General features: G+C 36.0%; 1 protein-coding gene across 2 annotated transcripts in view; it reads left to right on the top strand.

The window, feature by feature from the left end:
- Positions 1-17,083, top strand: part of slc4a3 (solute carrier family 4 member 3) — a 119,752-nt gene extending 102,669 nt beyond the window's left edge. The window contains exons 21-23 of one of the 2 annotated variants that reach the window (XM_062067564.1): positions 2,263-2,432; positions 8,281-8,454; positions 16,566-17,083. In XM_062067564.1, coding sequence (XP_061923548.1) covers positions 2,263-2,432; positions 8,281-8,454; positions 16,566-16,643 — 422 coding nt within the window. In that variant the 3' untranslated portion in view covers positions 16,644-17,083. Of the gene's footprint in view, positions 1-2,262; positions 2,433-8,280; positions 9,227-16,565 lie in introns of those variants that run through there. The other variant, XM_062067565.1, reaches the window with a different exon arrangement.
- The last annotated feature ends 6,355 nt before the right edge of the window (positions 17,084-23,438 follow it).

The raw sequence follows: 23,438 nt of genomic DNA, 5'->3' as shown, positions 1-23,438 counted from the left end.
GGAGGAAGCCGGAGTACCCGGAGGGAACCCACGCAGTCACGGGGAGAACATGCAAACTCCACACAGAAAGATCCCGAGCGCAGGATCGAACCCCAGACCTTCGCATTGTGAGGCAGATGCACTAACCCCTCTTCCACCGTGCTGCCCTGCTTTAAAATATAATATCGGAAATTATCGGTATCGGTTTCAAAAAGTACAATTTCAGGCCTACTGAAATTATTTTTTAAAATTTAACCAGGGATAGCAGATCCATTTTATGTGTCATACTTGATCATTTCGCGATATTGCCATATTTTTGCTGAAAGGATTTAGTAGAGAACATCGACGATAAAGTTCGCAACTTGTGGTCGCTGATTAAAAAAAAGCCTTGCCTGTACCGGAAGTAGCGTGACGTCGCAGGTTGAAAGGCTCCTCACATTTCCCCATTGTTTACACCAGCAGCGAGAGCGATTCGGACCGAGAAAGCGACGATTACCCCATTAATTTGAGCCAGGATGAAAGATTCGTGGATGAGGAACGGGAGAGTGAAGGACTAGAGTGCAGTGCAGGACGTATCTTTTTTCGCTCTGACCGTAACTTAGGTACAAGCTGGCTCATTGGATTCCACACTTTCTCCTTTTTCTATTGTGGATCACGGATTTGTATTTCAAACCACCTCGGATACTATATCCTCTTGAAAATGAGAGTCGAGAACGCGAAATGGACATTCACAGTGACTTTTATCTCCACGACAATACATCGGTGAAGCACTTTAGCTACGGAGCTAACGTGATAGCATCGGGCTTAACTGCAGATAGAAACAAAAGAAATAAATCCCTGACTGGAAGGATAGACAGAAAATCAACAATACTATTAAACCATGGACATGTAAATACACGGTTAATGCTTTCCAGCCTGGTGAAGCTCAACAATGCTGTTGCTAACGACGCCATTGAAGCTAACTTAGCTACGGGACCTCACAGACCTATGCTAAATACATTAGCTATCCACCAACGCCAGCGAGCACCAATCTGTTCATCAATACCCGTGCTCACCTGCGTTCCAGTGATCGACGGATCGACGAAGGACTTCACCAGATCATCGATGCGGTCGGCGGCTAGCGTCGGCTAGCGCGTCTGCTATCCAAGTCAAAGTCCTCCTGGTTGTGTTGCTGCAGCCAGCCGCTAATACACCGATCCCACCTACAGCTTTCTTCTTTGCAGTCTTCATTGTTCATTAAACAAATTGCAAAAGATTCACCAACACAGATGTCCAGAATACTGTGGAATTTTGCGATGAAAACAGAGCTTTTTGTATTGGATACAATGGTGTCCGAATACTTCCGTTTCAACGATTGACGTCACGCGCAAACGACATCATACATAGACGTTTTCAACCGGAAGTTTAGCGGGAAATTTAAAATTGCACTTTATAAGTTAACCCGGCCGTATTGGCATGTGTTGCAATGTTAAGATTTCATCATTGATATATAAACTATCAGACTGCGTGATCGGTAGTAGTGGCTTTCAGTAGGCCTTTAAAACGCCGCTGTGTACACAGACGTAGGGAGAAGTACAGATCGCCAATAAACCTTAAAGGCAATGCCCAATCACATAATATTTACAGCTTTTCACACACACAAGTGAATGCAAGACATACTTGGTCAACAGCCATACAGGTCACACTGAGGGTGACCGTATAAACAACTTTAACACTGTTACAAATATGCGCCACACTGTGAACCCACACCAAACAAGAATGACAAACACATTTCGGGGGAACATCCGCACCGTAACACAACATCAACACAACAGAACAAATACCCAGAACCCCTTGCAGCACTAACTCTTCCGGGACGCTACAATATACACCCCCCGCTACCCCCTACCCAAACTCCGCCCACCTCAACCTCCTCATGCTCTCTCAGGGAGAGCATGTCCCAAATTCCGAGCTGCTGTTTTGAGGCATATTAAAAAAAATAATGCACTTTGTGACTTCAATAATAAATATGGCAGTGCTATGATGGCATTTTTTTTTCCATAACTTGAGTTGATTTATTTTGGAAAACCTTGTTACATTGTTTAATGCATCCAGCGGGGCATCACAACAAAATCAGGCATAATAATGTGTTAATTCCACGACTGTATATATCGGTATCGGTTGATATCGGAATCGGTAATTAAGAGTTGGACAATATCGGCAAAAAAGCCATTATCGGACATCTCTAATATGAATCCCTTTTCCTTCAGTATGACCGAATGTCATTTGCTCTCTACCCACCAGGTATGTCCATGGTGATGACGGATGTGCTGCGGCTCATACCGCTGGCCGTGCTCTTTGGCATCTTCCTGTACATGGGGGTGACATCTTTGACAGGCATCCAGTTATATGAACGCATCACGCTCATGGTCACGCCGGCGAAGCACCACCCTGACCATATATACGTCACCAAGGTAACGCACACACTCAACCGCACATCCACTCGTAAAGAACATAATGTCATGGCTGTCTTGAGTTTCCAATAATTTCAACAACTCTTTTTTTTTTGTGATCGAGTGATTGGAGCACATACTTGTTGGTCACAAAAAACATTCATGAAGTTTGGTTATTTTATGAATTTATTATGGGTCTACTGAAAATGTGACCAAATCCGCTGGGTCAAAAGTATACATACAGCAATGTTAATATTTGCTTACATGTCCCTTGGCAAGTTTCACTGCAATAAGGCGCTTTTGGTAGCCATCTGGCAAGCTTCTGGTTGAATTTTTGACCACTCCTCTTGACAAAAATGGTGCAGTTCAGCTAAATTTGTTGATTTTCTGACATGGATGACGAAACATCCATGGGGCGTGGTTATTTACAGCTAGAATTCACCAACTCGAGTATTTCATATATATATATATATATATATATATATATATATATATATATATATATATATATATATATATATATATATATATATATATATATATATATATATATTTATTTTATTTACATATAAATAAAATAAATACTTGAATTTCAGTGTTCCGGTGGCTATCCATTAGATGGCAGTATTGTCCTGTTTAACTTCTCCGTTCATGATGAGTATATCATTTCGGCCACCGTGTTCAATGGAGAAGTCTGTTCTACAAAATTTACAGGCAACATACACCTTCCCCTTCGAACTGTCCTGGATGAACTGAAATTCTTGTTTCCATTCGTTTTGGAACTTGCAAGCGTAATTTCTTCTTCTTGCTCGTCGACGGCGTCGCCATGTCTGTAAGTTCCTCGTTCTTCTGCTTCGTCTCCTTGTTGTGTGCGCAGTTGTGCACTCTACTCTCTAAAAGCCCTAGATGTTATGACGTCATTGGGCAGGCAAGCTGTTTATATTGTGGGAAAGCGGACGTGAGAACAGGCTGTCCCCACTCAGTCTCAGGTCCGCATTGAGCTGGAGGGGGCGTGGCCTCTAGCTCCGGCTGAATACCGGGAGTTTTTCGGGAGAAAATCTCTGCCGGGAGGTTGTCAGCACAGGCGCTGAATACTCCCGCTAAAAACGGGAGGGTTGGCAAGTATGGCTTAACTGCACCAATTTTGCCAGGAGGTGTGGTCAAAAATTCCACCAGAAGCTTGTGGATGGCTACCAAAAGTGCCGTATAGCAGTGAAACTTGCCAAGGGACATGTAACCAAATATTAACATTGCTGTAACATTTTTATTGACATCCAGCATCAGACATTCCTATCCATTACATCATATTCACATACATCATATATCTGTTGTCTGCTCTAAATGTCAAAATATATTTTTTTGTTTATATCCCAACCATACCACAGCCCCCCACGCCCCAAAAAATAAAGAAACAGCAGAAAAACAAAGTAGTATTTGCAAATACATCAATTAAATAAAGAAAAAAGAAATAATAATACATTATTAATAATAATAATCAGAAATAAAATTAAATAATATAAACAGATATATATACAGTATATATATATCTGTTTATATATCCACATATTAGGTGCACCGTTTTATAAGCTGCAGGGTTCAAAGCTTGGGAAAAAAAGTATTGTCTTATAGTCGAGAAAATACGGTATATGTTATGATTACATTAGTGGTTAATTTGGTCGCAGGTAATGTATACTTTTCAATTATTCGACATTGATTTTGTCAAATGCTTACAATTTTGTATCCATGTTTATGCTTTTGAGGATATATAATAACGTTCTGCAGTCAGATATGGACATTATATTTGTTTTAAGTTGCATTAAAAAGGCATTACAAAGCATTAAATTACACTCACGGATGCCGGATAGTATCATTTGTCTATAACATTGTTGTAAGTACACCTCTGCACAGAAATGTATCATTATTAACATTAAAGAAAACCAAAAAGACGGAAGAAATATAGATAAACTTATAACAGTAAATAACTTTTATTTACCGTTTTTTTTTAGTCTGTAACATAAACATGTTTAAATGCATCAATTTGCCTGAGATTAACAAAAAAGTTTAAAAAAATGTAATCCTTGTTTAAACTATACATTTTTTTTGGGCGCACTTGAGCCATTTGATAGTTGTAAGTACACCTCTGCATAGCAATGTTTCCTTATTAACTAACGTTAAAGAAAACAAAAAAGACTAAATAAATATAGATCAACTTTCTTTAGTCGTAGCAGAAAAGATTTAAAGTGCATCAATTTGCCTGAAATTAACAAACAAGTAAAAAAATAAAATGTAATCCTTGTTTAAACTACAAACTTATATATATATATATATATATATATATATATATATATATATATATATATATATATATATATATATATATATATATATATATATATATATATATATATATATATATATATATATATATATATATATATATATATATATATACTTATAGGGAGTATTTATTTATTTATTTTTTAAGCAGTACAATCACTAATTCAAGAAATTAAAGTCAGGTTTATGGGGGCGTGGCATAATTGACCCAGTTTTCCCAGTATGAAGTACATTTCTACAATTTATAATTTATTCTAAAGGCAGTTATCATCTCCATTTTGTATACCGTATTTTCCGCAATATAAGGCGCACCGGATTATAAGGCGCACCTTCAATGAATGGCCTATTTTAAAACTGTTTTCATATATAAGGCGCACCGCATTATAAGGAGCACCGCATCATAAGGCGCATAGAATAGACGCTACAGTAGAGGCTGGGGTTGCGAGACCTTTTGTGGCTCAATATTGGTCCATATATAAGGCGCACCGAATTATAAGGCGCACCATCAATGAATGGCCTAATTTAAAACTGTTTTCATATATAAGGCGCACCGCATTATAAGGCGCATAGAATAGACGCTACAGTAGAGGCTGGGGTTGCGAGACATGTTGTGGCTCAATATTGGTCCATATATAAGGTGCACCGGATTATAAGGCGCAACTTCAATGAATGGCCTATTTTAAAACTGTTTTCATATATAAGGCGCACCGCATTATAAGGCGCATAGAATAGACGCTACAGTAGAGGCTGGGGTTGCGAGACCTTTTGTGGCTCAATATTGGTCCATATATAAGGCGCACCGAATTATAAGGTGCACCTTCAATGAATGGCCTATTTTAAAACTGTTTTCATATATAAGGTGCACCGCATTATAAGGCGCACTGCATTATAAGGCGCATAGAATAGACGCTACAGTAGAGGCTGGGGTTGCGAGACCTTTTGTGGCTCAATATTGGTCCATATATAAGGCGCACCGAATTATAAGGCGCACCTTCAATGAATGGCCTAATTTAAAACTGTTTTCATATATAAGGCGCACCGCATTATAAGGCGCATAGAATAGACACTACAGTAGAGGCTGGGGTTGCGAGACCTGTTGTGGCTCAATATTGGTCCATATATAAGGTGCACCGGATTATAAGGCGCAACTTCAATGAATGGCCTATTTTAAAACTGTTTTCATATATAAGGCGCACCACATTATAAGGCGCATAGAATAGACACTACAGTAGAGGTTGGGGTTGCGAGACCTTTTGTGGCTCAATATTGGTCCATATATAAGGCGCACCGAATTATAAGGTGCACCTTCAATGAATGGCCTATTTTAAAACTGTTTTCATATATAAGGCGCACCGCATTATAAGGCGCACTGCATTATAAGGCGCATAGAATAGACGCTACAGTAGAGCCTGGGGTTGCGAGACCTTTTGTGGCTCAATATCGGTCCATATATAAGGCGCACCGAATTATCAGGCGCACCTTCAATGAATGGCCTAATTTAAAACTGTTTTCATATATAAGGCGCACCGCATTATAAGGCGCATAGAATAGACGCTGCAGTAGAGGCTGGGGTTGCGAGACCTGTTGTGGCTCAATATTGGTCCATATATAAGGTGCACCGGATTATAAGGCGCAACTTCAATGAATGGCCTATTTTAAAACTGTTTTCATATATAAGGCGCACCGCATTATAAGGCGCATAGAATAGACACTACAGTAGAGGTTGGGGTTGCGAGACCTTTTGTGGCTCAATATTGGTCCATATATAAGGCGCACCAAATTATAAAGCGCACCTTCAATGAATGGCCTATTTTAAAACTGTTTTCATATATAAGGCGCACCGCATTATAAGGCACATAGAATAGACGCTACAGTAGAGGCTGGGGTTGCGAGACCTTTTGTGGCTCAATATTGGTCCATATATAAGGCGCACCGGATTATAAGGCGCACCTTCAATGACTGGCCTATTTTAAAACTGTTTTCTTATATAAGTCGCACCGCATTATAAGGCGCATAGAATAGATGCTACAGTAGAGGCTGGGGTTGCGAGACCTTTTGTGGCTCAATATTGGTCCATATATAAGGCGCACCGGATTATAAGGCACACCTTCAATGACTGGCCTATTTTAAAACTGTTTTCTTATATAAGTCGCACCGCATTATAAGGCGCATAGAATAGACGCTACAGTAGAGGCTGGGGTTGCGAGACCTGTTGTGGCTCAATATTGGTCCATATATAAGGCGCACCGGATTATAAGGCGCAACTTCAATGAATGGCCTATTTTAAAACTGTTTTCATATATAAGGCGCACCGCATTATAAGGCGCATAGATTAGACGCTACAGTAGAGGCTGGGGTTGCGAGACCTTTTGTGGCTCAATATTGGTCCATATATAAGGCGCACCTAATTATAAGGCGCACCTTCAATGAATGGCCTATTTTAAAACTGTTTTCATATATAAGGCGCACCGCATTATAAGGCGCATAGAATAGACGCTACAGTAGAGGCTGGGGTTGCGAGACCTGTTGTGGCTCAATATTGGTCCATATATAAGGCGCACCGGATTATAAGGCGCAACTTCAATGAATGGCCTATTTTAAAACTGTTTTCATATATAAGGCGCACCGCATTATAAGGCGCATAGAATAGACGCTACAGTAGAGTCTGGGGTTGCGAGACCTTTTGTGGCTCAATATTGGTCCATATATAAGGCGCACCGAATTATAAAGCGCACCTTCAATGAATGGCATATTTTAAAACTTTTTTCATATATAAGGCGCACCGCATTATAAGGTGCATAGAATAGACGCTACAGTAGAGTCTGGGGTTGCGAGACCTGTTGTGGCTCAATATTGGTCCATATATAAGGCGCACCGGATTATAAGGCGCACCTTCAATGAATGGCCTATTTTAAAACTGTTTTCATATATAAGGCGCACCGCATTATAAGGCGCATAGAATGGACGCTACAGTAGAGTCTGGGGTTGTGAGACCTGTTGTGGCTCAATATTGGTCCATATATAAGGCGCACCGAATTATAAGGCGCACCTTCAATGAATGGCCTATTTTAAAACTGTTTTCATATATAAGGCGCACCGCATTATAAGGCGCATAGAATAGACGCTACAGTAGAGTCTGGGGTTGCGAGACCTGTTGTGGCTCAATATTGGTCCATATATAAGGCGCACCGGATTATAAGGCGCACTGTCAGCTTTTGAGAAAATTGGAGGTTTTTAGGTGCGCCCTATAGTGCGGAAAATACGGTATGTCCATTGTGATTTCCATCCATTGCTTCAAAGTGGGGCTCTCCCGGGATATCCACAGACTTGTCAGCGTAAATCCCGATAGGAACATCCCTGCTCCTTGGTGTCCTGTGGGTGGAATTGGGGAAGTGTCGACAACGCTGTATATTTCCAAACCACACATCGCTTTGTTGTCCATTGTTCCCTTCGAGCTGGCGACACTAAAAAGGCTAAACGGAGATTATGACAGCATGCATATTCATAAGTGGTGTTTTTTTTGTGTCGGCAGGTGAAGACGTGGCGCATGAACCTGTTCACCATCATCCAGCTGGCGTGCATCGTGGCATTATGGGTAGTGAAGTCCACCGCGGCCTCCCTGGCATTCCCCTTTGTCCTCATCATGACGGTGCCGCTCCGGCGCGTGGTCCTCTCCAGAATCTTCGAGGAACGTGAGCTCCAGGCGGTAGGTCAGGGGCTTTCCGGTAATGCGGGGAACTCATCCGACCCCGCGCTGGATACGTTGGCGGCTTTTCCGCGCGGGATGGATGTTTGCCTGTTTACTTTTTGCTCCAACACTCACATCTCCCCAAACAAATGCAAATATTGAACTTGAAACGTTCCGTACGCGCAAAGTTGCGTCAAAGGTAAAATGTCGTGCGGTCTGTTTTTTGAAGCCCCGATTGGGTGTGTCGTGTTTTCTTGGTTAAACACTCCAGCCGCCAAAACAATCCACTTGTCTTTGTTTTTTTTGGGGCGTTTTTGATCTCAAAGCAAAGCATAGCCAATGGAAGACATTTGTGTCAAAGGTTAGATTAGTCAGAACTATGCCAGGCACATTTCCAACTGATCAAATACAAAAACCTTTGTGTTGTCAAAGCAAATCTTATTAGTTTGCTTTTGGACCGCGCTCTGGACTTTTTTTCCCCTCCACTTTACGGGAAATAGACGTCACACTCTGTTTTGATTATTGTATTCCAAACTGTATGTTAGTCGAACGATTGTGTCATTTCTACCTCCAAATCAGTGCTTTTTAATTGTTTTCTGTCATTGAAATGCATTAAAAGTCCTTAAATGGATTTTGCCAAAATTAAGGCCTTAAATGGCATTAAGAAAGCATTATATTTTAGGTTGCTACTATGGTACATTTTTAGTCGACTTTATACCTGCATTATCCTTTCCATCCTTACCCTTTCCATCCTTTGTAACTGAGCTACCATGTGGAACAATTTCCCTTGTGGATCGCCTAATTCTAAGTCTAAATATGATGTCAAGAGGCGATATAACATTTGTAAAATGTAATCCTTGTTTAAAACATAAACTTTTTTTGGATACACTTGAGCCATTTGATAGTTGTAAGTACACCTCTGCATAGCAATGTATCCTTATTAACATTAAAGAAAACAAAAAAGACGAGAGAAATATAGATCAACTTAGAACAGTAAATACGTTTTTTTTACTGTTTTTTTTAGTCTGTAACAGAAAAGACTTAAAGTGCATCAATTTGCCTGAAATTAACAAAAAAGTTAAAAAAAATAAAAATTAATCCTTTTTTAAACTGCAAACTTTTTTTTGACGCACTTTAGCCATTTGATAGTTGTAAGTACACCTCTGCATAGCAATGTTTCCTTATTAACTTTAAAGAAAACAAAAAAGACGAAATAAATATAGATCAACTTAGAACAGTATATAACTTTTATTTTCTGTTTTTTTAGTCTGTAACAGAAAAGATTTAAAGCGCATCAATTTGCCTGAAATTAACAAAAAAGTAAAAAAAAAAATAAAAATCATTTTTTTAACCGCAAACTTTTTTGACGCACTTGAGCCATTTGATAGTTGTAAGTACACCTCTGCATAGCAATGTATCCTTATTAACATTAAAGAAAACAAAAAAGACGAGAGAAATATAGATCAACTTAGAACAGTAAATACGTTTTATTTACTGTTTTTTTTAGTCCGTAACAGAAAAGACTTAAAGTGCATCAATTTGCCGGAAATTAACAAAAAAGTTTTTAAAAAATTAAATCCTTGTTTAAACTATAATGTATCCTTATTAACATTAAGAAAACAAAAAAGACCGAAGAAATATAGATCAACTTAGAACAGTAAATAACTTTTATTTACTGTTTTTTTTTAGTCTGTAACAGAACAAATTTAAAGTGCATCGATTTGCCGGAAATTAACAAAAAAGTTTAAAATAATTAAAATCCTTGTTTAAACTATAAACCTTTTTTTGGACGCACTTGAGCCAGTTGATAGTTGTAAGTACACCTCTGCATAGCAATGTTTCCTTATCAACATTAAAGAAAACAAAAAAGACGAAAGAAGTATAGATACATTTAAAACGGTAAATAACTTTTATTTACTGTTTTTTTTAGTCTGTAACAGAAAATATTTAAAGTGCATCAATTTGCCTGAAATTAACAAAAAAGTTAAAAAAAATAAAAATTAATCCTTTTTTAAACTGCAAACTTTTTTTTGACGCACTTTAGCCATTTGATAGTTGTAAGTACACCTCTGCATAGCAATGTATCCTTATTAACATTAAAGAAAACAAAAAAGACGAAATAAATATAGATCAACTTAGAACAGTATATAACTTTTATTTACTGTTTTTTTAGTCTGTAACAGAAAAGATTTAAAGCGCATCAATTTGCCTGAAATTAACAAAAAAGTAAAAAAATAAAAAAAAATCATTTTTTTAACCGCAAACTTTTTTGACGCACTTCAGCCATTTGATAGTTGTAAGTACACCTCTGCATAGCAATGTATCCTTATTAACATTAAAGAAAACAAAAAAGACGAAATAAATATAGATCAACTTAGAACAGTATATAACTTTTATTTTCTGTTTTTTTAGTCTGTAACAGAAAAGATTTAAAGCGCATCAATTTGCCTGAAATTAACAAAAAAGTAAAAAAAAAAATAAAAATCATTTTTTTAACCGCAAACTTTTTTGACGCACTTGAGCCATTTGATAGTTGTAAGTACACCTCTGCATAGCAATGTATCCTTATTAACATTAAAGAAAACAAAAAAGACGAGAGAAATATAGATCAACTTAGAACAGTAAATACGTTTTATTTACTGGTTTTTTTAGTCTGTAACAGAAAAGACTTAAAGTGCATCAACTTGCCGGAAATTAACAAAAAAGTTAAAAAAAAATTAAATCCTTGTTTAAACAATAATGTATCCTTATTAACATTAAGAAAACAAAAAAGACGAAAGAAATATAGATAAACTTAAAACAGTAAAAAACTCTTATTTACTGTTTTTTTTAGTCTGTAACAGAAAAGATTTAAAGTGCATCGATTTGCCGGAAATTAACAAAAAAGTTTAAAATAATTAAAATCCTTGTTTAAACTATAAACCTTTTTTTGGACGCACTTGAGCCAGTTGATAGTTGTAAGTACACCTCTGCATAGCAATGTTTCCTTATCAACATTAAAGAAAACAAAAAAGACGAAAGAAATATAGATACATTTAAAACGGTAAATAACTTTTATTTACTGTTTTTTTTTTAGTCTGTAACAGAAAATATTTAAAGTGCATCAATTTGCTGGAAATCAACAAAAAAGTTTTAAAAAAAAGTAATCCTTGTTTAAACTACAAACTTTTTTTGACGCACTTAAGCCATTTGATAGTTGTAAGTACACCTCTGCATAGCAATGTATCCTTATCAACATTAAAGAAAACAAAAAAGACGAAATACATATAGATAAACTTAAAAAAGTAAATAACTTTTATTTACTGTTTTTTTTTTTGTCTGTAACTGAAAAGACTTAAAGTGCATCAATTTGCCTGAAATTAACAAAAAAGTTAAAAAATAATTAATCGTTGTTTAAACTACAAACTTTTTTTTTGACGCACTTGAGCCAGTTGATAGTTGTAAGTACACCTCTGCATAGCAATGTTTCCTTATTAACATTAAAGAAAACAAAAAAGGCGAAAGAAATATAGATAAACTTAAAACAGTAAATAACTTTTATTTACTGTTTTTTTAGTCTGTAACAGAAAAGATTTAAAGCGCATCGATTTGCCTGAAATTAACAAAAAAGTAAAAAAAAAAAAAAAAAATCATTTTTTTAACCGCAAACTTTTTTGACGCACTTGAGCCATTCGATAGTTGTAAGTACACCTCTGCATAGCAATGTATCCTTATTAACATTAAAGAAAACAAAAAAGACGAGAGAAATATAGATCAACTTAGAACAGGAAATACGTTTTATTTACTGGTTTTTTTAGTCTGTAACAGAAAAGACTTAAAGTGCATCAATTTGCCGGAAATTAACAAAAAAGTTTTAAAAAAATTAAATCCTTGTTTAAACTATAATGTATCCTTATTAACATTAAGAAAACAAAAAAGACAGAAGAAATATAGATCAACTTAGAACAGTAAATAACTTTTATTTACTGTTTTTTTTTAGTCTGTAACAGAAAAGATTTAAAGTGCATCGATTTGCCGGAAATTAACAAAAAAGTTTAAAATAATTAAAATCCTTGTTTAAACTATAAACCTTTTTTTGGACGCACTTGAGCCATTTGATAGTTGTAAGTACACCTTTGCATAGCAATGTTTCCTTATTAACATTAAAGAAAACAAAAAAGACAAAAGAAATATAGATAAACTTAAAAAAGTAAATAACTTTTATTTACTGTTTTTTTTTAGTCTGTAACAGAAAATATTTAAAGTGCATCAATTTGCCTGAAATTAACAAAAAAGTAAAAAAAAATAAAAATTAATCCTTTTTTAAACTGCAAACTTTTTTTTGACGCACTTGAGCCATTTGATAGTTGTAAGTACACCTCTGCATAGCAATGTTTCCTTATTAACTTTAAAGAAAACAAAAAAGACGAAATAAATATAGATCAACTTAGAACAGTATATAACTTTTATTTACTGTTTTTTTAGTCTGTAACAGAAAAGATTTAAAGCGCATCGATTTGCCTGAAATTAACAAAAAAGTAAAAAAAAAAAAAAAAAATCATTTTTTTAACCGCAAACTTTTTTGACGCACTTGAGCCATTCGATAGTTGTAAGTACACCTCTGCATAGCAATGTATCCTTATTAACATTAAAGAAAACAAAAAAGACGAGAGAAATATAGATCAACTTAGAACAGGAAATACGTTTTATTTACTGGTTTTTTTAGTCTGTAACAGAAAAGACTTAAAGTGCATCAATTTGCCGGAAATTAACAAAAAAGTTTTAAAAAAATTAAATCCTTGTTTAAACTATAATGTATCCTTATTAACATTAAGAAAACAAAAAAGACAGAAGAAATATAGATCAACTTAGAACAGTAAATAACTTTTATTTACTGTTTTTTTTTAGTCTGTAACAGAAAAGATTTAAAGTGCATCGATTTGCCGGAAATTAACAAAAAAGTTTAAAATAATTAAAATCCTTGTTTAAACTATAAACCTTTTTTTGGACGCACTTGAGCCATTTGATAGTTGTAAGTACACCTTTGCATAGCAATGTTTCCTTATTAACATTAAAGAAAACAAAAAAGACGAGAGAAATATAGATCAATTTAGAAGAGTAAATAACTCTTATTTACTGTTTTTTTTAGTCTGTAACAGAAAATATTTAAAGTGCATCAATTTGCCGGAAATTAACAAAAAAGTTTAAAAAATATTAAAATCCTTGTTTAAACCGCAAACTTTTTTGACGCACTTGAACCATTTGATAGTTGTAAGTACACCTCTGCATAGCAATGTATCCTTATTAACATTAAAGAAAACAAAAAAGACGAAAGAAATATAGATAAACTTAAAACAGTAAATAACTTTTATTTACTGTTTTTTTAGTCTGTAACAGAAAAGATTTAAAGCGCATCAATTTGCCTGAAATTAATAAAAAAGTTTAAAAAAAAATGTAATCCTTTATTAAACCGCAAAATTTTTTGACGCACTTGAGCCATTGTAAGTACACCTCTGCATAGCAATTTTTTCCTTATTAACATTAAAGAAAACAAAAAAGACGAAATAAATATAGATCAACTTAGAACAGTATATAACTTTTATTTACTGTTTTTTTAGTCTGTAACAGAAAAGATTTAAAGCGCATCAATTTGCCTGAAATTAACAAAAAAGTAAAACAAAAAACAAAAAATCATTTTTTTAACCGCAAACTTTTTTGACGCACTTGAGCCATTTGATAGTTGTAAGTACACCTCTGCATAGCAATGTATCCTTATTAACATTAAAGAAAACAAAAAAGACGAGAGAAATATAGATCAACTTAGAACAGTAAATACGTTTTATTTACTGGTTTTTTTAGTCTGTAACAGAAAAGACTTAAAGTGCATCAATTTGCCGGAAATTAACAAAAAAGTTTAAAAAAAATTAAATCCTTGTTTAAACTATAATGTATCCTTATTAACATTAAGAAAACAAAAAAGACAGAAGAAATATAGATCAACTTAGAACAGTAAATAACTTTTATTTACTGTTTTTTTTTAGTCTGTAACAGAAAAGATTTAAAGTGCATCGATTTGCCGGAAATTAACAAAAAAGTTTAAAATAATTAAAATCCTTGTTTAAACTATAAACCTTTTTTTGGACGCACTTGAGCCATTTGATAGTTGTAAGTACACCTCTGCATAGCAATGTTTCCTTATTAACATTAAAGAAAACAAAAAAGACGAGAGAAATATAGATCAATTTAGAAGAGTAATTAACTCTTATTTACTGTTTTTTTTTAGTCTGTAACAGAAAATATTTAAAGTGCATCAATTTGCCGGAAATTAACAAAAAAGTTTAAAAAATATTAAAATCCTTGTTTAAACCGCAAACTTTTTTGACGCACTTGAACCATTTGATAGTTGTAAGTACACCTCTGCATAGCAATGTATCCTTATTAACATTAAAGAAAACAAAAAAGACGAAAGAAATATAGATACACTTAAAACAGTAAATAACTTTTATTTACTGTTTTTTTTTAGTCTGTAACAGAAAAGATTTAAAGCGCATCAATTTGCCTGAAATTAACAAAAAAGTTTAAAATAATAAAAATTAATCCTTTTTTAAACTGCAAACTTTTTTTTGACGCACTTGAGCCATTTGATAGTTGTAAGTACACCTCTGCATAGCAATGTTTCCTTATCAACATTAAAGAAAACAAAAAGGACGAAAAAAATATAGATACATTTAAAACGGTAAATAACTTTTATTTACTGTTTTTTTTTTAGTCTGTAACAGAAAATATTTAAAGTGCATCAATTTGCCTAAAATTAACAAAAAAGTTAAAAAAAATAAAAATTAATCCTTTTTTAAACTGCAAACTTTTTTTTGACGCACTTTAGCCATTTGATAGTTGTAAGTACACCTCTGCATAGCAATGTTTCCTTATTAACATTAAAGAAAACAAAAAAGACAAAAGAAATATAGATAAACTTAAAACAGTAAATAACTCTTATTTACTGTTTTTTTTTAGTCTGTAACAGAAAAGACTTAAAGTGCATCAATTTGCCTGAAATTAACAAAAAAGTTAAAAAATAATTAATCCTTGTTTAAACTACAAACTTTTTTTTTGACGCACTTGAGCCATTTGATAGTTGTAAGTACACCTCTGCATAGCAATGTTTCCTTATCAACATTAAAGAAAACAAAAAAGACGAAAGAAATATAGATACATTTAAAACGGTAAATAACTTTTATTTACTGTTTTTTTTTTAGTCTGTAACAGAAAATATTTAAAGTGCATCAATTTGCCTGAAATTAACAAAAAAGTTTAAAAAAATAAAAATTAATCCTTTTTTAAACTGCAAACTTTTTTTTGACGCACTTTAGCCATTTGATAGTTGTAAGTACACCTCTGCATAGCAATGTATCCTTATTAACATTAAAGAAAACAAAAAAGACGAAATAAATATAGATAAACTTAAAACAGTAAATCACTTTTATTTACTGTTTTTTTTAGTCTGTAACAGAAAATATTTAAAGTGCATCAATTTGCTGGAAATCAACAAAAAAGTTTAAAAAAAAGTAATCCTTGTTTAAACTACAAACTTTTTTTGACGCACTTAAGCCATTTGATAGTTGTAAGTACACCTCTGCATAGCAATGTATCCGTATTAACATTAAAGAAAACAAAAAAGACGAAAGAAATATAGATCAACTTAGAACAATAAATAAGTTGTATTCACTGTTTGTTTTTTGTCTGTAACAGAAAAGATTTAAAGTGCATCAATTTGCCTGAAATTACCAAAAAAGTTAAAAAACAAAAAAACAAAAACTTTTTTTTAACTATAAACTTTTTTTGGACGCACCCGAGCCATTTGATAATAAAAAAATAAAATTAAATACATTAATTAAATAAATACAACATTAACTCAGGAGCACAATATACAAAACACTTAAACCTTCACAACAAAAATAAATGCATAAATCCATGCTGATTGATTTTTTTCATAAATAAAATGAGGAAGTCGGGATTAATGGCTACAATGCGCACGTTTTGTAGAAGCAAGGTTTGAAGCATGATACTGATAAAGCGTGTTCCTCCGACCCGCCTCACTATTTGAGAAGGACTGTTCAAAATAAACCTTTAATGACTGTTTCTCTCCACAGCTGGACTGTGATGAAGATTCTCCCAACTTCAATGAAGACGGACGGGATGAGTACAACGAGATTCACATGCTGGTGTAAAATCGAAACGAGCCGAGAAGAGCATCTTCCTTTTAACGCTTTGGAGTCAAAATCTTTGGCAGTGACATTTATTTAGTCTCTGGGTCAACGGGGCAAAAATATTTAGAAAAAATGTATTTGTAAGATAGATTTATATTCATATTTTCTATTTTATGATGAAAATATACTGGTTGTGTGCATAGCTCAGATAAATATGTTTATCCCTTTAATTACTCTGCAGGCTTTGGGCATATGTGCAATGGTAGGGCGTACTCCCACCTGGTTATTCGAACCACGCTGGCACTTTTTTTTTCCCTGATATTGTACAAGCCGGGAGGAAATGCTACGTTGTTGTTACGTGCGTGTATGTACAGATAGTAAACTTCGTTTTTTCCAAAAATGTACAAAGCCATTCCCCAATATTGGGCTGGGACTAACGCGCCGGTGAGCGACCGCGCTGTGATTTATTTATTTATTTATTATTTATTTCCACGGTATTGTGCCGAAGAAAAACTAGTTTTGATTAGCTTAAAAACAGCAGAGCGCTCCTGTAACTGACAAAAGAAAATACATCAAAATAAAATGTCTACGAAATGTACAAAAACAGATGAATAGCTTTCGGGAAATGTGGCCCCCAAAACCATTTATTTGACTATGCCTGGCATACAGAATTGGGTACCGAATTTGACACTTTCATAGGTACCGACCGAATTACACTATATTGACAAAAGTATTGACATATGAACTTGGAAGTGCCATCCCATTCCTAACCCATAGGGTTCAATATGATGTCGGTCCACCTTTTTGCAGCTATTACAGCTTCAACTCTTCTGGGAAGGCTGTCCACAAGGCTGCAGAGTGTGTTTATAGGAATTTTTTCCACCATTCTTCCAAAAGCGCATTGGTGAGGTCACACCAATCGAGAAGGCCTGGCTCTCAGTCTCCGTTCTAATTCATCCCAAATGTTTTCTATGGGGTTCAGGTCAGGACTCTGTGCAGGCCAGTCAAGTTCATCCACACCAGACTCTGTCATCCATGTCTTTGTGGACCTTGCTTCGTGCACTGGTGCACAAGTCATGTAAGAGCGGCCCATTCTTTCACAAATGTTTGTAGAAACAGTCTCCATGCCTAAGTGCTTGATTTTATACACCGGGGCCAAGTGATTAGGACACCTGATTCTGATCATTTGGATGGGTGGCCAAATAATTTTGTCAATATAGTGTATGTCGGTACTACCGGGTACTGATTCACTCCAAATGAATAATTACCATATTTTGACACCGGTATTGCACGTGACGTCACGTCCGGTTGAAAACAGGTATATTCATAGCAGGCTACCTGCCAACAAAGCTAGCATGTCTGATAGAAAGCACTGCACAGTAAGGCTCCATGTTTCAAAATGCGCTAGCTCGATGCTAATTTACATTGGATATGCCATATACATGCTATCGATTTAGCATAAGCGATTTTGCATGGCAATTTCAACACTTCTAAATGTGTGACCATCGAGCAGGTGTTGTGTATTAAGTACAATACTTATATAAACACTTGCAACAAACTAACAAAGCTAGCACGTCCGATAGAAAACGCTGAACAGTAAGGCGCCACGTTTCAAAATGCGCTAGCTCGATGCTAATTTACATTGGCTATGCCATATACATGCTACCGATTAGCATAAGCGTCTTAATTTGTGCGCTTCAATATGGTGGTAGCTGTCGAAACGCTCATGATCGATTAAGTATGTGTGCTAATAATAATAATAATAATAGATTTTATTTGTAAAAAGCACTTTACATTGAGTAAACAACCTCAAAGTGCTACGGTGTATTAAAAAAAATAAAAAGATAATAAAAAATTTATAAAATTAAAAACTAGAACAGCCAAATAGCTAGAACTAGTATGCATATATCTAAAAAAAAGGTTTTTTTTAAAAAAAGAAGGGTTTTTAAGCCTTTTTTAAAAGCATCCACAGTCTGTGGTACCCTCAGGTGGTCAGGGAGAGCGTTCCACAGGCTGGGAGCGGCGGAGCAGAAAGCCCGGTCTCCCATTGTTCGTAGCCTTGTCCTCGGAGGTTGGAGGAGGTTAGCCTGTCCGGAGCGGAGGTGTCGTGCGGAGGATTTGGGGGTGAGTAGTTCTTTGAGATAGAGGGGGGCATTTCCACGGAGGCACTGGTGGGTTAGTAGGGAGACTTTGTATTCAATCCTGAGCGGAACAGGAAGCCAGTGAAGGGATTTGAGAATTGGTGTGATATGGTCATATTTCCGCACTCTCATCAGCTAATCGTGCTAGACTTTAGGCGTCAACTGGACCAAAGCGTGGTTCGAAGAATCTAGTTTTTGACTCGTTCAGGACTGCACTACCAAAATTGATGATTGCGAATGAAATTGTGAGGAAAATTATTTTCTTGTATTTATCAAGAGTCAACAGAAAGGTGGTTTTGTTCACAGGTATTAGGAATTGTCCCTAATTCCTCAAAAAACAAAACAATTCTGTCTACTGTAGATTAGCTTCTTCTTTACCTTATTTTCCTTTGATTGCAAATGTGCGCAAATAAGAGTTTTAGTGTCTTTGTACAGACTTATAGCACTTTGACTTGTAACGTGTCTCTGCCAGCCAAGCTCCCTGGCGAAGAAGTCATCCCTACAAGCGCACAGCTTAAGGATCGGGAACCCACTGTTCAAATAAACATCATATAATATACAAAATACAGTACAATACACTTAATTGCAAAATATACCCACCCAACCAACTTTAAAAATGTCATACTGTCAGGTTCAAACACCGGACTATCTATTAAACAGGACAAGAAGCAAGGAATCAAACAGAGACAGAATTCAATTTAGCTCATGAGGAGAGCGTGTGGAGCTGCACCCTCGCACAGTGTCACCCCAAGCTCTGAGGAAAAAGTTCCACGCCTCCCCGCTTATTTGGGCAATCCCTAATTACATAGCTGCAGCTGCTTCTAAGGGGAGGGGTCTGCACTGGATCATAAACAGTTAAAACAGAAGGTGCTTGGAGTGGTGTCAGGTTTGCCCCCTCTCTGCTCGTAGATTTCTGGTCCTGATAAGGCGCTTCCCGTGGCTGTCCAGATCTGAGAAACCGACACCTCTACGGCGCATTCCCTCGCACACAGTGGAGATTTACAAGCTGTCCGCCTTTTGCTTGATAAGATCAACGACAGCTTTGTAAGCACCAGTGGATAGTAACCACAGGCCGCAGGGCAACCTGAACTGCAAGCAAACAAGTTGTGTGATAACTTATGTACAATTATTCTGACACATAGCAACCTACCAACAGGTTGATTTATAAAGAAGGAAGCGTTGAATCCAACAAATCAGTCTCAAAATTGTATTATTAAATTTTGATTAAAAAGTTGATTTTGTGTAGAACAGGCCTGGGAAATTATTTTGACTCGGGGGGCCAAATTTAGAGAAAAAAATGTGTCTGGCGGCCGGTATATCTCATTTTTCGGGACACTAATAATAAACCTCACAATAATATCTGATAGAATGCTAAAAACGTGATGACGGATCGCCTTAAAAAAACGGGATGGAATTTTTAATTTTTTTACTGAATCAGACACCCAGAATGTACGTGAAAATAAAGAATACGGGGTTGACTATATTAACTATGAAGGATAAAACACTGAATATTGACATTATATGAACGTCAACCCCCTTCTCGATTGACAATTTTGCAATCAAGCGAAACACAACAAAAATGCAACAAACAGCAAAAAATTAACATGAAGGGTAAACAAAAAAAACATCTACAATCTGATATATTACTAAGCTTTAGAGCAGGCCTGGGCAATTATTTTGATTCGGGGGGGCCAAATTTAGAGAAAAAAATGTGTCTGGGGGCGATATACAGTATCTGATTTTTCGGAACACTAATAATAAAACTCACAATAATGTCTGATTGAATGCTAAAACTTTATGACAGATCGCGTTAAAAAAAGGAATAGAATTTAAAAAAAATGTAATTATATTTTACTGAATGAAACACCCAGAATGTACATGAAAATAAAGAATGTGGGGTTGACAATATTAACTATGAAGGATAAAACACTGAATATTGACAACATATGAACATCACCCGCCACCCCCTTCGATCGACAATTTTGCAATCAGGCGAAACACAACAGAAATGCAACAAACAGCGAAATATGAACGCGAAGGGTAACAAAAAACATCACCTACAATCTGATATATCTGATATATCACTAAGCTTTAGAGCAGGCCTGGGCAATTATTTTGACTCTGGGGGCCAAATTTAGAGGGGAAAAAAATGTGTCTGTGGGCCGGTATATCTTATTTTTTGGAACACTAATAATAAACCTCACAATAATGTCTGACTGAATGCTAAAAACGTTATGACAGACCGCCTTCAAAACAGAACGGCATTTTAAATTTTTTTATTGAATCAGACACCCAGAATGTACATGAAAATAAAGAATGTGGGATTTACAATATTAACTATGAGGGATAAAACACTGAATATTGACAACATATTCACGTCACACCCCCTCTCGATCGACAATTTTGCAATCAGGCGAAATGCAACAAAAATGCAACAAACAGCGAAATATGAATGTGAAGGGTAACAAAAAAATCACCTACAATCTGATATATCACTAAGCTTTAAAGCAGGCCTGGGCAATTATTTTGACTCGGGGGCCAAATTTAGTGAAAAGAATGTGTCTGGGGGCCGATATATCTGATTTTTCGGAACACTAATAATAAAACTCACAATAATGTCTGATTGAATGCTAAAAACGTTATGACAGACCGCCTTAAAAAAACAGGATGGAATTTTAAAATGTTTTACTGAATCAGACACCCAGAATGTACATGAAAATAAAGAATGTGGGGTTGACAATATTAACTATGAAGGATAAAACACTGAATATTGACAACATATTCACGTCACACCCCCTCTCGATCGACAATTTTGCAACCAGGCGAAACGCAACAAAAATGCAACAAACAGCGAAATATGAACACGAAGGGTAACACAAACCCCACCTACTATCTGATACATTACTACGCTTTAGAGCAGGCTTGGGCAATTATTTTGACTCGGGGGGCCAAATTTAGAGAAAACAATGTGTCTTGGGGCCAGTATATGTGATTTTTCGGAACACTAATAATAAACCTCACAATAATGTCTGATTGAATGCTAAAACTTTATAACAGATCACCTTAAAAAAGGAATATAATTAAAAAAAATTTTACTGAATGAAACACCCAGAATGTACATGAAAATAAAGAATGTGGGGTTGACAATATTAACTATGAAGGATAAAACACTGAATATTGACAACATATGAACGTCACACCCCCTCTCGATCGACAATTTTGCAATCAGGCGAAACGCAACAAAAAAATAAACACCTAAAATCTGATATATTACTAAGCTTTAAAGCAGGCCTGGGCAATTATTTTGACTCGGGGGCCAAATTTAGAGAAAAAAATGTGTCTGGTGGCCGTTATATCTGATTTTTTGGAACACTAATTATAAACCTCACAATAATGTCTGATAGAATGCTTAAAACTTTATAACAGATCGCCTTATAAAAGGAATGGAATTTTAAATTTTTTTACTGAATGAAACATCCAGAATGTACATGAGTATAAAGCAGGGGTCTCAAACACGCGGCCCGCGGGCCAATTGTGGCCCGGGAGACGTTATTTTGCGGCCCCCACCTTAATATGAAAGTTTAATGTTAGTGCGGCCCGCGAGTTTTAAATGAATGGCGCTTGACAGCGTTGTGTGCGGAGCTGAAGAAATCTACCAATCACGTTGTGGTATGAGGCTCTCGACAATATCGAGGGCGTGCCGTGATGGCACTGTCATCAGTGTCCTCTAGAATCTGTCACCGCATCATCTTTTTCTCCATACTAACAGCGTGCCAGCCCAGACACATGTTGTATGAGGCTTCTAGAGACACACGCAGGTTATTGCAAGACATACTTGAGGAACAGCCATACATTTCACACTGAGGGTGGTCATATTTTATTTTATTTATATTTTAACACTGTTACAAATATGCGCCACACTGTGAACCCACACCAAACAAGAATGACAAACACATTTCGGGAGAACATCCGCACCTAAACACAACATAAACACAACAGAACAAATACCCAGAATCCTTTGCAGCCCTAACTCTTCCGGGCTACAAAAACACCCCCGCTACCCCTAACCCCGCCCAACTCAACCCCCCCCATCTCCCGAATTCGGAGGTCTCAAGGTTGGCAAGTATGCATTGATGTCACTTGCGTAATGCAAGCAGAGAAACATTTTGCCGCTTTTCTATGACACACGCTCTTCCTTCCTCCCTCCCTGCCTCCCTCCCTCGCCCGCCTGCTCGCTCCCGCCCCCGTTGTAAACAGTCCGGGCGGGGAAGACGAGCACTCCGCCGAAGGAGCGAGCGACAATACAAAAGTGTGGTGCACTGGACCCCAGCGCTGATACAGACGTGGTGATGTTAACCCGTTCGGGGCTAATTGTGCTACCGTAACTGTAAACTCCACCCCCCACCCTCCTCCCGTTGGCTCCAGACAGAGACGATTTTTGATGCAATATTTCTTTCACAGGGGCACCCCGACGTGTCTTATTTCATTTCATTTCATTTTTATTTATCTCCTTCATTGATGTGCATCTTTGATCGATAGACAATTATACCTCAATTTTTAAATTATACATTTACACACCAATGCCTGAGAAGGAGCAGGATGAAGAAAAATCTTATATTTTTCTGCCCCCTTCAACATAGTACGTAGTCTTACTTAATGATATCATATAAACAAA

The sequence above is a fragment of the Entelurus aequoreus genome, linkage group LG13, assembly GCF_033978785.1.
Source record: "Entelurus aequoreus isolate RoL-2023_Sb linkage group LG13, RoL_Eaeq_v1.1, whole genome shotgun sequence".
Taxonomy (NCBI): Eukaryota; Metazoa; Chordata; class Actinopteri; order Syngnathiformes; family Syngnathidae; genus Entelurus; species Entelurus aequoreus.
Note: the sequence above shows the minus strand (reverse complement) of the source record. Positions and strands in the feature narration are given on the sequence as shown.